Source organism: Heptranchias perlo, chromosome 29 (assembly GCF_035084215.1).
Source record: "Heptranchias perlo isolate sHepPer1 chromosome 29, sHepPer1.hap1, whole genome shotgun sequence".
In the NCBI taxonomy this organism is placed as follows: Eukaryota; Metazoa; Chordata; class Chondrichthyes; order Hexanchiformes; family Hexanchidae; genus Heptranchias; species Heptranchias perlo.
The window spans coordinates 32,487,331-32,500,936 of NC_090353.1; the positions used below are offsets into that span (position 1 = coordinate 32,487,331).

The window sequence follows — 13,606 nt, forward strand, 5'->3', positions numbered from 1 at the left end:
CGCCTCTGAATCAGTAAGTGGGTTCAAGTCCCATTCCGGAGATTTGAGCACAAAATCTAGGCCTACACTCCAGAGCGGTACTGAGGGAGTGCTGCACTGTCGGTGGTACTGCCTTTCGCATTAGACATTAACTGAGGTCCTGTCTGTCCTCTTGGGTGGATGTAAAAGATTCCATGGCAATATTTCAAATAAGAGCAGGGGAGTGCGTCCCTGTGTCCTTGCTAATTTTTGTCCCTCGACTAACGCCTAAAAACAGATTATCCGGTCATTATCGCATTGCTGCTTGTGGGATCTTGCTGTGCGCAAATTGGCTGCCGTGTTTCCTACATAACAACTGTGACTACACTTCAAAAGTGCTTCATTGGCAGTAAAGTGCTTTGGGAAACCCGAGGTTGTGAAAGATGCTATATAAATGCAAGTTCTTTCTTACAGTCAGCTGCATGTCGATGGACATACAATTGTATCAGCTCAGAGAGACCACTGGTTTCATGCAACTATGTCCCTCTACAAACGCCCACTAAAGTTCCTTAATTCCACCCTCAGAAACATACACCATGTTGCATCAACTTAATATTTTCATTTCCTGTACTGCTCATCCTAGTGGCTTCTCTGATGAGATGGCAAATTGATAGCGACTCGGGGGCTTTCTGTCCTGTGGATTCACCCCCCACCATGTTGAAACTCACAGAACGTATTTCACAAAGTGCCATTCTACGTGGCAGAGGAGGAAAGCTTTAATCCCATCAGACTGGGCTGGAGTCAAACCAAGATCCCAGAGGAGAAAGATCAACATGCAAATCTGCTTTGTCATTCTCTCCCCCATAAAATGGATTCCTGTCTTCAAAGGAATCAGAGTTACATCACAATTATTCTTAGCAATTTTAAATACTATATAGAAAGTCCCTCCTGTGTTTACCAGATTCACATAAAGCCCATTCTCTTCACACTCCCTGTTCCCGCCATTGCTCTCACTGACATGATATTTAGTTCAATAGGAACATAGGAATTACTAGACGAAAAAAGACCAAGTTCCATCAAGTTCGCCTTCCACCATCCTGGTAGTCGCATGATACAATGATAATGGAGTTGTTGACTAATCATAGCGATCAATCTCTATCAATGAGTCTACAACAGACCCAGACTTGAGGCGAGGAAAACCCCCAGTGGTGGAGAGCTTTGGGAACCATAGGTCCAAAGTCACCTGTTCCTCCCGAGCCTGTTACACTCACCACATGTCATGCCTCAAATCACTCATGTACTGTATCCCAAAATGTTATTGCAAGAAATCCCTTACCAATCATTTGAACTGCTCCCAAAAACAAACAATAAAATAGCATTTTAGGGTACAGGTTGGATAAAATGCATGACTCGGTTGGTAACGTCCTCAACTCTGGCTCAGGAAGTAGTAGGTTCAAGGTCAAACAAGGGGTCTAAATTAATAATTTAAGCTGCCACTCCTGGGGGAGAGTGTAGGGCTGCATTGTTAGAGATCCTGTTCTTCAGGTGAAATGTTAAACAAGGGCCCCACCTGCCTGTTCCAATGGATATTAAAGATGCCGTGGTTCTATTTGAAGAAGAGTGAGGCTCCTCCTGTTGTCAGTACTGGTTGTGGGACTGGACTAGCAACCCACCATGTCAGATCCCACCATGTCAAATTGTGGAATTGAATTCAATAAACCTGGGCACTTGTGGGCTAACGCCAGAAAAAAAATGACGATGAAAGCTGCCGGATTGTCGTAAAGACCCAAAATGGTTCAGTCTTGTATTTCAGAGAAGGGAACCTGCCACCCTCACCTGGTCTGGGCCTAGGCGTGGACTCCAGTCCCACGCTGCGGGGTGGAGATGTTCGCCTTCAATGGCTGGGTAGTATCTGGCGGAGCAGATCGTGATGTTCAGGCGGGTTTTCATAAAGGACGTGCAATCCGCCCCTGCCAGGTATACCACCCAGGCAAATATCAACCCCTATGCGTTTGCCTCTTAATGCCTTTGGGGCAACTAGAAATGGGCAATAAATACTGCCAGCATTCCTCCCTCAAGCAACATAGAATCATAGAATGACCACAGCCCAGAAGGAGGCCATTCAGCCCATCATACCTGTGCCGGGCTCTTTGAAAGAACTATCCAATTAGTCCCCCTCCCCCGGCCTTTCCCCACAGCCCTGAAAATTTTTCCCCTTCCAGGTATTTATCCAATTCCCTTTTGAAAGTTACTATTGAATCTGCTTCCACCGCCCTTTCAGGCAGTGCATTCCAGATCATAACAAATCGCTGTGTAAAAACATTCTCCTCATCTCCCCTCTGGTTCTTCTGCCAATTACCTTAAATCTGTGTCCTTTGGCTACCGACCCTTCTGCCACTGGAAAACTGTTTCTGCTTATTTACTCTATCAAAACCCTTCATGATTTTGAACACCTCTATCAAATCTCCCTCAGCCTTCTCTGCTCCAAGGAGAACAACAACGTCACCAGAAACAAGTTAATTGGTCAATTAACATTGTTGTTTGGTGCTGGTCTCACAGTGGCTGCCATGTTTGCTTAAGTAGCGATAGTCCCCACACTTCAAAAAGAATTCATGGTGTTAAGTACTTTGTTGTGATAAAACGCTATATAAATGCAAGTGTTATTACAAAATATAAGTGACTTTTGCTGCAGAGTTTGTTCCAGGCCTATGATATAGACTATGGCCCAAACTATTATCAAGGAACTTTTTTAAATATGTAAGTAAAACCACCCAGTGTATTGCTGAGCCATTCATAGCAGGAAGACCTCGGTTTCAATGCCTGTCTGTGCTGAGTTAGCTAATTGAAACCCAACTCAAGAGGGTAGAAGTGACGCCATCGTCCCCAGTCCCTGACATGGGGAGAGCAAAAATCAGCCCGAGTCCCCACTCCTGATTGCTATCCAGTCACCCGTTCGCCAAATGCGTGCGGCTCCGAGACGAGAACAGGATTGGGGTTTATCAGTGGTGCCCGCTACAGTCGAATAGCCCAATCTCGCATTCTCTGCATCGAATCACATATGAAGAAATGGGCAGTTAGCCAGGGTGCAGGACGGCTGGCACCACCCATGGAACCATCACTCGGCACCTTCAGGGGAGCAGAAGAGAAAGTCTTGAGTGTCAGAATGCAATCTTTAAAAAAGGATTTGGAACAAAACGATTCCTGTAGCTGAACTGTCTTTGGCTTGTCAAATCAGCAGTTTAATACACTAACAGCAAGTTTTGATAATTTGGATGAAAGCCTTCATTGAAATTATAGTCCCTGAAAGAATCCTGAAGTGTTACTATCAAATTTATGTTGCTTCCCCTGTTTTCAGTGGACCGTTCCATTGAACCTGTCAAGATGGTTCCAATCTCAGCCAAATGTAACACCTGTTCAGCCGTTGTACCATCCAGTGGTGCAGGCTATAAGGGAAAGGAGCGCACTGCCATTTTGTTGTGCTTATCAAGGTTAATGGATGTCAATGTGGGGAGTAAAGTATTTTCCCAGCATCAGCACCAAGTGCTCCCAAGTTTGGAACAGCATAGCTAGGTTTAGGGTAAACCTCCTTTCTATTCTGCCCCAACAATCTACTTTAACCCCCGAATTCAAACGAGCATTCCCCTCTGTGAATTGTTTCCCATACCGCACGTTCCCCAGTGTCGGCCACGGTTCAGTGGGTAGCTCTCTCGCCTCTGAGCCAGAAGGTCGTGGGTTCATAGTCCCGCTCCAGAGACTCGAGCACAAAAATCTAGGCTGTCACTCCCAGTGCAGCACTGAGGGAGTGCTGCACTGTCAGATCGTGTACCGTCTTTCAGATGAGACGTTAAACCAAGGCCCCATCTGCCCTCTCAGGTGGATGTAAAAGATCCCATGGCACTATTTGAAGCAGAGCAGGGGAGTTCTACCTGGTGTGGGCTGGCTGATACTTACCCCTCAACCAACATCACTAAAACAGATTATCTGGTTATTTATTTCACTGCTCTTTGTGGGATCTTGCTGTGCACAAATTAGCTGCTTTGCTTCCTACATTACACTTGGGGAAAAAAAGTACTTAGTTGACTGCAAAGTACTTTGGAATGTCCCAAGGCCTACATGGGACTACCAATTAGTTTTGAATTAAGGGCAGCTTTCAGCGACTCACACTTGGTTATTAGGGACTGGGAGTGGGAAGATCTCCAAATTCATTTAATGGAAAAACGCTCGTGGGGGTGGGGTTTTGCAATGCCACTCGGCTTCACTGCCGACACAAAGCCTCACTAGGTATGGGTGTGGGCCAGAGAGTCGAGCACTACATCCCCTTACACAGCGACCTCCCCATTCACCCTATCGGCCAGAGGTGAAGTGACCTTGTGCTGACCCCTGCATCAAACCAGCCCCACCTTTTGGTAACACCATTTAAACATATAAATATTTTAACAACCGGGTATTAATAAAGGCCCTCACCAGTTATCAGAAATGATGTGCTGTTACCCCAAGGGATTATTTACAATGTTATTTTAAAAAGCTACACTACAAGGGATCTCGTTTTTTTTTTGTGACGCTTTCTTTTTTAAACGCAAATTCCAGAACAACTTACTCCGAGTTTACCCCTCGAATAAAATCATCAACCGGCAACTTAATTTAAACAATGCGGCAATTAAAGTCTTCAAATGGTTAAACAAAGCCCATCTTCGCCAAGGAAAAGGAAACAGTTTTCAATTTTTTTTTCTCTCTCGTTAAAAGCAATCTTTTCAGAAATATAAGGAGCAGAATATCTATACACTGCTATGTATAATTATATTTTCGGTCACATTCGCATGCAGTACTATCCTGCCCCCTAAGAAGGAGATGAGGCAGAAAGTACAGTTTAGCCATTGTTTTCTTCTTAAAACTAACTCCTGTAAAGTTTCTACTATATTTTGCTCCTTGTACAAATTTCCCAGTGTATAATACTATTCTAAGACCACTAAAGCTTTGCTTTTTTTTTAAACAATTTAGCTCTTATTTTTCCCCATGTTTCAACTATCAAGATAAGTAAAGAAAGCTGAACTCATATATTACATATACAGGCCCCCATTAATAAATTAAAAAAAAGCTGTTTGGTCCTTTTTGGTCCCTGAATGTCTGAGGATTGAGAGATAAAGACTCAACGCACTCTGCGTTACCATGTCAACCATATGGATTCACACACACACACACAAACCCCCCCTCCCACCCCAGCCATGGCAACCATCGCCTGGGAGACCTAGCTGCGTGCTCGATGACACAGAACTGCACCAAAGCAGCTTCCTCTGCAACCTTTAAGACAGCCATCCGTCTACATCGTTTCACGTCACAATGTGCATCTTATGTGTTGCTATATAAGAGTGCGTCTTCTTAAATAGCTGCAATGAAATTTCACATTTTCAGGGTTCTTGAAATGTTTTCTCGAAGTTTGTATTTCATTATCTCCCCTCACACTGATATCTTAGAAACAGCCATCTCAAAAAAAGGTACGTCCTCATGTTCCACACCATCACTGCCCTAATAAAAGAGGAAAGCATCGTCAGTGTTGGATCAAAGCATGGCACAGTATCCTACAGAGATTACAGATCAAAGTATTCTGAGGTCCCTTCTGCCAGAGGTGATGAGACCGTTCTTTTTTAAAATTCATTTTCTTTATAAGAGTACATGCATATATTTTAGGAGATTAATTTGTCGCATGGGTCGTACATGGAAATACATTGGAACATTGGGGTAGTTGCATGTTTGGGCAACATGATAATTTGATGAAGGGCCCCAGGGTTTGCCTGGGTCAGGGGGTATCATTAGGTCTTGCCCAAGGGACCATTGTTCACGTACAAGCCTTAACAGTGAGCACCGGGCAGGCTGTCTTTCTTGCGAGGACATCACATCCGAGCGGGATCTTGTCCTCACCACCACCCCCACACCCCCACCAATGCCAAACACGGGCACCTCCAGCAGGGGTTAGAATCAGGAGCGGGAATCCTGGCTGATTTTCCCCTTCGCTAACCCAGGGACACTGCAGCCAATTGTAGATCTCCTACTGCTGCCCTGGCTGAGACCATTGCATCATATAGTGTTTGAACCCTTCCCAACAGTGAAAGGTTTGCCTAGGAATCTCCCTGGAGTACGGCCACTCCTTATCATTCTAGTTAGTGTTGGATCTGCTTTCAAACTGTCTGTGGGCCTTTTTTATCTCCAGTATCTGTTGAGTTTTAAAACATGAACTTTTTTTCTATAAAGAAAACATTCTGCAATGATCATTAAAACTGCCAATCACACTAATGCTAATTATTAGGCAAGGATGTTCTCCATGTGGGCCCACTTGACCATCCCAAGATGTCCACTCCAATGATTGCCCCTTGGCCAGTCGGTATGGAGCTATCATCTCCAGAGCTCGGCAGAAAGCATTTCACCCCATAAAAAGAGATGGTGTGCTCATTGAGTCATTGGTATGTTGAACCAATACATAGGAACATAAGAACAGGAGTAGGCTATTCAGCCCCTCGAGCCTGTTCCGTCATTTAATTAGAACATGGCTGATCTGTATCTTAACTCCATCTATCCGCTTTGGTTTTGTAACCCTTAATACCCTTGCCTAACAAAAATCTATCAATCTCAGTTTTGACATTTTCAATTGACCTCAACAGTTTTTTGGGGGAAAAGAGTTCCAGATTTACTCTTGCCCTTTGTGTAAAAATACAAATGAATTCCTGTACCTGGCCTCAGTAAAATGGCCCTGCTACTATTCTGACTTGGGGGCAGAGGTCGCTGGGTAAAGCAGGTAAACATCGACATGGACTTAGAAAACCTTTCGAGGCGAACGTAGAAGATAAGAAGTTAATAATTGATGCCTTACCTAGAAAATCAGAAATTCATGCCCTGAATCACAGTCAGTCAGTATGGGCGACTGGTATCCTTTGGCCGTTTTAACTGGACTTTTAACCTCTTCATGCCAATCTGAAAACCATTCATAGCCTGGATGGCAGCCTGGGCACTAGTGGGGTTATCAAAACTCACAAAACCTTCAACAAAAAAAAAAGGTAGAAATGTTTTCAAGACGTGTAAAAGGTGAGGTTACCCACTACATAAGATGGACGATGTATTTTTTCCCCCAATTTTGTCCTAAGCATTACTGGAGCTGGAAGTATTTTTGTTCTCTCTCACTAAAGGCAGCCCTGATGCTCACAGTCTCAGTCATGCAGCTATAAGAAGGCTCTTGGCAGAGGTCAAGCATTTGCCAAATGGGTTTACAGACCATGCAAGGTCGCAGGTTAAATCCCTGCCTGGGTGATAATAGGGTCACTACAACTGGCCTGATGCCCCCCGGGATACAAAGTGAAAGAAAATCAGCCAGGGTTTCCTGCTCCTGATCAGCACCCAGTGACTCCTGTCGCAAAACATGCAGGTGTGGATGTCAGATGAGGACAGGATCAGGCTTGGTTGCCATGCCTTCTGTCGTCCTGCCCCTCCCAAAACCGTCACCTCCACCACCTAGAAGGACAAGGGCAGCAGGTGCATGGGAACATCGTCACCTCCAAGTTCCCCTCCAAGTCGCACACCATCCCGACTTGGACATATATCGTCCATTCCTTCATGGTCGCTGGGTCAGAATCCTGGAACTCTCTGCCCAGCAGCACTGTGGGAGAACCTTCACCACATGGACTGCAGCGGTTCAAGAAGAAGGCCCACCACCACCTTCTCAAGGGGCAACTAGGGATGGGCAATAAATGCCGGCCTTGTTAGCGATGCCCGTATCCCAAGAATAATTTTTTTTTAAGCCAAGTAGCCTGTTGACATTCACTGTCAAGGGTTGCACATGAACAATGGCCACTTGGGTGAGCTAAAGGAAGTCTGCTGAGACCCATTAACGTGCACCCAGAAGGAATCAGGGGAGGAGGGGAAAAAAGCAGAAGGAAAATAAATAGGAGGGAAACCACTAACAGTTCACCCTCATCCACCTCCTAATCTGTCAAGTTGGCCTAGTTGGTAGCACATTGGCCTCCGAGTCAGAAAGGTTTGGGCTCAAGCCCCACTCCTGGAATTGAGCAATAAAATTAGGCTGATATTTCAGTGCAGTATTGAAGGAGTGCTGCACTGTCAGGGATGCCAACCTTTGGATGGGACAGTAAACCAAAGCCTCGCCTGCCTGTTCAGATGGATGTCAAAGATCCCATGGAACTATTTGAGGAAAGAGCAGGGAGTTCTCCTGGTGCCCTGGCCAACATTCCTCCCTCAATCAACACCATCAGAAAACAAATTAGTTATCTTTTATTTTATTGTGCTATTGAAATAAAACATTAAAATCGGTACAAGTTAACACTGTTTAAATGTGTAAGGAGGCTGAGTTCCACTTAGTTTGACTCTCAAATCTGTCAAGCTGCAATAGTGATCAGTTGGCCCAGTGTTTCACGGAGCCACTGGGTGGCGACATTGCCCACTGTGGAGTAATGGTGTGGAGATGCCGGTGATGGACTGGGGTTGACAATTGTAAACAATTTTACAACACCAAGTTATAGTCCAGCAATTTTATTTGAAATTCACAAGCTTTCGGAGGCTTCCTCCTTCCTCAGGTGAATGTGGAAGGTTTTAGTTTTAAAGAAAGAAGAGGTAAAAGGATGGAAACATTTTAGTTGAATGGCGGAGTGAAATTAAGGAAATTCTTGCCATGTTTTGTGATGCATTCAATCCATGTTTGTGTCAACTTTCAGGATAGATCTATTCTGTGTCTGGTGATCGCCTCATTCCATATGAGAGATCCAATTTGTATTTTATGATCGACCCATTCCATGTTTTGAAATGGACCCATTCCATGTTTTGAAATGGACCCATTCCATGGTTTGAAATGGACCCATTCCATGTTTTGAAATGGACCCATTCCATGTTTTGAAATGGACCACATTCACCTGAGGAAGGAGGAAGCCTCCGAAAGCTTGTGAATTTCAAATAAAATTGCTGGACTATAACTCGGTGTTGTAAAATTGTTTACCACTGTGGAGTAAGATCAAGAGATGTCCAGGCAGGGTAACGTTCTTTAATAGAGAAATCGAGGTGAAGGACCATACTGCAGGACATCAGCAAGGGTGAATGAGTAGGAGAGAGGGGGATAGATCAAGAAGTAATCATTAGGCGATGCGTAGCTTAGGTTTTAAAAGGCTCTACATTGTAATTTGTGGTTAACTGATACAATGAAATATTCGCTCACTGTCCCGTTCTCCAGTCCAAGTTCACTTCAATTCTGGCAACTGCCAAAAACGGTGAAGGGAATTAGTTATCCACCCGGGCCCCTAGTAACCATGCAGTAGGGGGTCGAATATATCACAGTGAGCTGCCAATACCAGCTCAAAGAAACTGCCTGGAGGCAATTGGCCATATTTTGGGATGAGGTTTAAATCAGGAGTTAGCAGGGGATTTGGTGTATCGCTAACTTGAAAGGAAATCGATGTGCCTCAAGATATCAGCTGTACCGTTTTTTTCTCTCAATTCCCTAAAGTACTTTATACCATTTTTAGTGAATAAAGAACATTGTGCGTGCAATTCACTAAAGGTTGCCAACTCTGGTTGGGTGTATTCCTGGAGGTTTCGTCACATGACCTCCTGCCTTGAACACCCCACCTCCCAAACTCCCACCATTGGGCCATCCTCCAGACTTCCCACTGCCAATTAGACTCTTTGTTAACCAATTGGATTAATCTTGACTGTTAGTGAAACGGCCTTTTTTTTAAAACTCATCTCCAATAGTTTTATAATTAATAAATGAAAGTGTTCAAAGAAAAGGAAAAAAACACAATTTTGTTTAATGCCCCTGTGTTTTTTCTCTCTCCTGGGTGTTGCTCGCAGGAGTGTCCTGCAGATTAATCTTCAATTCCCGGAGACTCCAGGACTATTCCCGAGGAGGATTGGCAACCCCTAAATTCATTACACTCCATTCCTCAGGACAATGCTCTTACCTCATAAACCCTCTGAATACTTCATGTGCTAATTAACTTAACTGATTGCAAAGCATGGAATGGGTCCATTTCAAAGCATGGAATGGGTCCATTTCAAAACATGGAATGGGTCCATTTCAAAACATGGAATGGGTCCATTTCAAAACATGGAATGGGTCCATTTCAAAACATGGAATGGGTCGATCATAAAATACAAACTGGATCTCTCATATGGAATGAGGCAATCACCAGACACAGAATAGATCTATCCTGAAAGTTGACACAAACATGGATTGAATGCATCACAAAACATGGCAAGAATTTCCTTAATTTCACTCCGCCATTCAACTAAAATGTTTCAATCCTTTTACCTCTTCTTTCTTTAAAACTAAAACCTGTAAACTACCTTGTCCCCAAGTTGTTTGCAAATCTGATTCTTTTAAGTGTTCATTTCCTCACATAAAAATTACTCACACGTCCAAAGAACCAAATAACCTTCGAACTCACTAATGCAGAATGTGTGGAATTCAATTGAAATAAAAGAAAGTGATTTAGCCTTTAGGGTGCCATGGGTAATTTCCCTTATGCAAGTGCACCCCTCTTCTGGGAATGGCTGGCCAGTACATTCATTGATCGTCGAGCCCGTTCTCCTTGCAGCACAAAAATACGTCAAAGATTTGCTGTGTTTTTGAAAACTTAGGAACATAGGGACAGGAGTGGGCCATTCAGCCCCTCGAGCCTGCTCCGCCATTCCATTAGATCATGGCTGATCTGTACCTCAACTCCATTCACCCAGCCTTTGCTTCGTATCCTTCGATACCCTTACCTAACAAAAATCTATCGCTCTCAGTCATGAAAGCTTCAATTAACCCCCAGCATCCACAGCCTTTTGGGGGAGAGTTCCAGATTTCCACAACCCTTTTGTGTGAAAAAGTGCTCTCTTGATTTCACTCCTAAATGGCCTAACCTTAATTTATAAAATTGGCCATTCCAAGGACACAGAAATTTCCTTGAACCTGCCTGGGGTTAAGAAGTTGATCGTAAATGTCCCTTTAAGGACCATGTCGATGTCACAGAACCCTGATACTGTACCATTTTTGCACCTCCCTACATGCCAGCACTCACTCACCAAAGCATTTACTCTGATTGGTGGCACGGTCCATAAAAACCTTTGACGAGATCACAGATCCAAAGGGCAGAAACATCTGCATGAGCTCACTGTCTCCAAACTCCTGGGGGAGGTGGTAAATGAAAAGATTGCAGCCTTCTGGTCCTGGATGAGGAAACATAATAATAAAAAAAAAAGACAAAAAAATAAATGCATGCGCAGGACAGGGTGCAGAAAAGAGCAACATGACTGGTCCCAGTGTCAGGCGGATGAGTTATGAGGATAGATTAAAGGGAGATCAAATGCTGCAGTCTAGAAAGAAGGAGGTTAAGGCAGGCCCTCACTGAGATATATAAAATATTAAATAGTACAGATAAATAAACACAGAATATGACTTCAATCCAAGAGAGAAGGGCCTGCACAAAATGAAAAGTACATTTAAAATAACTATTAGGAAGGATGTTTTTGCTTAAATGCATCAGAGGAATGAGCTTCAATGGGAGAGTAAGGGAGAGTTGGGGTACTAGAGGGATGGGCTTCAATGGGAGAGTTGGGGTACTAGAGGGATGGGCTTCAATGGGAGAGTTAGGGTACTAGAGGAATGAGCTTCAATGGGAGAGTAAGGGAGAGTTGGGGTACTAGAGGGATGGGCTTCAATGGGAGAGTTAGGGTACTAGAGGGATGGGCTTCAATGGGAGAGTTAGAGTGCTAGAGGGATGGGCTTCAATGGGAGAGTTAGGGTACTAGAGGGATGGGCTTCAATGGGAGAGCTAGGGTACTAGAGGGATGGGCTTCAATGGGAGAGTTAGGGCACAACAACAACAACAACAACAACAACATGAATTTATGTAATGCTTTCAACATAATAAAACGTTCCAAGGCGCTTCACAGGAGCGTTTCAAACAAAATTTGACACCGAGCCACATAAGGAGAAACTGGGATAGGTAACCAAAAGCTTGGTCAGGCAGGTTTTAAGAAGTGTCTTAAAGGAGGGGAGAGAGGCAGAGAGATTTAGGGAGGGAATTCCAGAGCTTGGGGCCTAGGCAGCTGAAGGCACGCCCGCCAATAGTGGAGCGATGAAAATCAGGGATGCGCAAGAGGCCAGAATTGGAGGATGGCAGAGGTCTCGGAGGAGGTTGCAGGGATAGGGAGGGGCAGGGCCATGGAGGGATTTGAAAACAAGGACGTGCATTTTTAAATCGAGGCATTGTCGGACCGGGAGCCAATGTGGGTCAGCGAGCACAGGGGTGAGAGTTAGGATATGGGCAACAAAGTTTTGGATGAACTCAAATTTATGGAGGGTGCAAGGTGGGAGGCCGGCCAGGAGAGCATTGGAGTAGTCGAGTGTAAAGGTAACAAGGGCATAGATGAGGGTTTCAAAAGGAGATGAGCTTCACCTTTGGGCGAGGAATTCTTTGTAAGATTAGTTTTAAATTTAGTTGCGGCTATTGCTCCTATTGAGCCAGTTTCATTCTAGTTCTGAGGGCAGAGTGGCCCGGCAGCATTGGTAAATGAACCATGTGGCATTGGGTCTGCCATTTTGATTCTGGTTATGATCGGGCTGAACTCCCAAGATAGTTGGAGCAACAGCTGACCCAATTAAATCAGTCGTATCGTCTCAATCTAAGAGGATACAATGAGGCTAGAACCCGAAAGTACTCAAATCGCACTGGCAACTTATTTGGGAGGTTATATTAAGGGCGATATTCCTTCAAGAAGAGGCGCCCAAGCCATACCCGACGTGGAACTGGTCGAAGAATTTTGTGGTGGAGTTGAGTCGTTGGTGAGGAAGGTAAGGTTCGGGGGTCATTGCTGTGGATATTTTAACAACAACAATTTGCATTTATATAGCGCCTTTAATGTAGTAAAACGTCCCAAGGCGTGTCACAGGAGCGTAATCGAACAAGAAAGGTTTAACTCACCTTCTCTCTGTTGTGTTACGACAGGAGGTGGCTGTGGAAATGCTTGGCTGATCTGGGCAATCGCTGTTGGATACATGGCTAACAATAAAAAAAAAGTGTGGAAAGGAAAAAGACTGTTGATTAGGCCGAAAAACTTAATTATTACAGTTGTGAGGAACCCATCCATGTTTATTCCTATCGGGTCATTGCTTAACCTTCAATCAAAAACAAAACACTGCGGATGCTGGAAATCTGAAATAAAAACAGGAAATGCTGGAAATGCTCAGCAAGTCAGGCAGCGTCTGTGGAGAAAGAAACAGAGTTAACGTTTCAGGCCGCTGACCCTTCGTCAGAACTGGGAGAAGTCTTTAAGCGAGTACAGAGCCAGGCAAAGTGGGGAAGGAAGGGGAGGGGAGGAAAGAACAAAAGGGAAGGTCTGTGTTAGTGTGGAGGGCAGGAGTGATGGTACAAGGCAAGGAGGGTGGTAATGGGACAGGTTAAGAAACAGAAGATTGGTCTAAAGGAGCTGTAAACGGCAACATCAGGACCATTACCAGCACCTGCTGTCCGGAAAAAATGGGAGCAGTGGTTGTGATCTGGAGTTATTGAAATCAGTGTTGAGCCCGGATGGAAGGTTGTAAAGTGCCTAATCGAAAGATGAGGGGCTGTTCCTCGAGCTTCCGTTGAGCTTCATTGGAACAGTGTAA

The 13,606-nt window shown here is 44.5% G+C and overlaps 1 protein-coding gene across 2 annotated transcripts in view; it reads right to left on the reverse strand.

Moving 5' to 3' along the window:
• Positions 1-5,190: 5,190 nt before the first annotated feature.
• Positions 5,191-13,606, reverse strand: part of LOC137299580 (CUGBP Elav-like family member 4) — a 314,894-nt gene continuing 306,478 nt past the window's right edge. For both annotated transcript variants that reach the window (XM_067968429.1, XM_067968428.1), the window contains 4 exons: positions 12,921-12,998; positions 11,020-11,163; positions 6,821-6,986; positions 5,191-5,481 (listed from right to left, as the gene is read on the reverse strand). In XM_067968429.1, the coding sequence (XP_067824530.1) occupies positions 6,859-6,986; positions 11,020-11,163; positions 12,921-12,998 (350 nt within the window). In that variant the 3' untranslated portion in view covers positions 5,191-5,481; positions 6,821-6,858. The remainder of the gene's footprint in view (positions 5,482-6,820; positions 6,987-11,019; positions 11,164-12,920; positions 12,999-13,606) is intronic.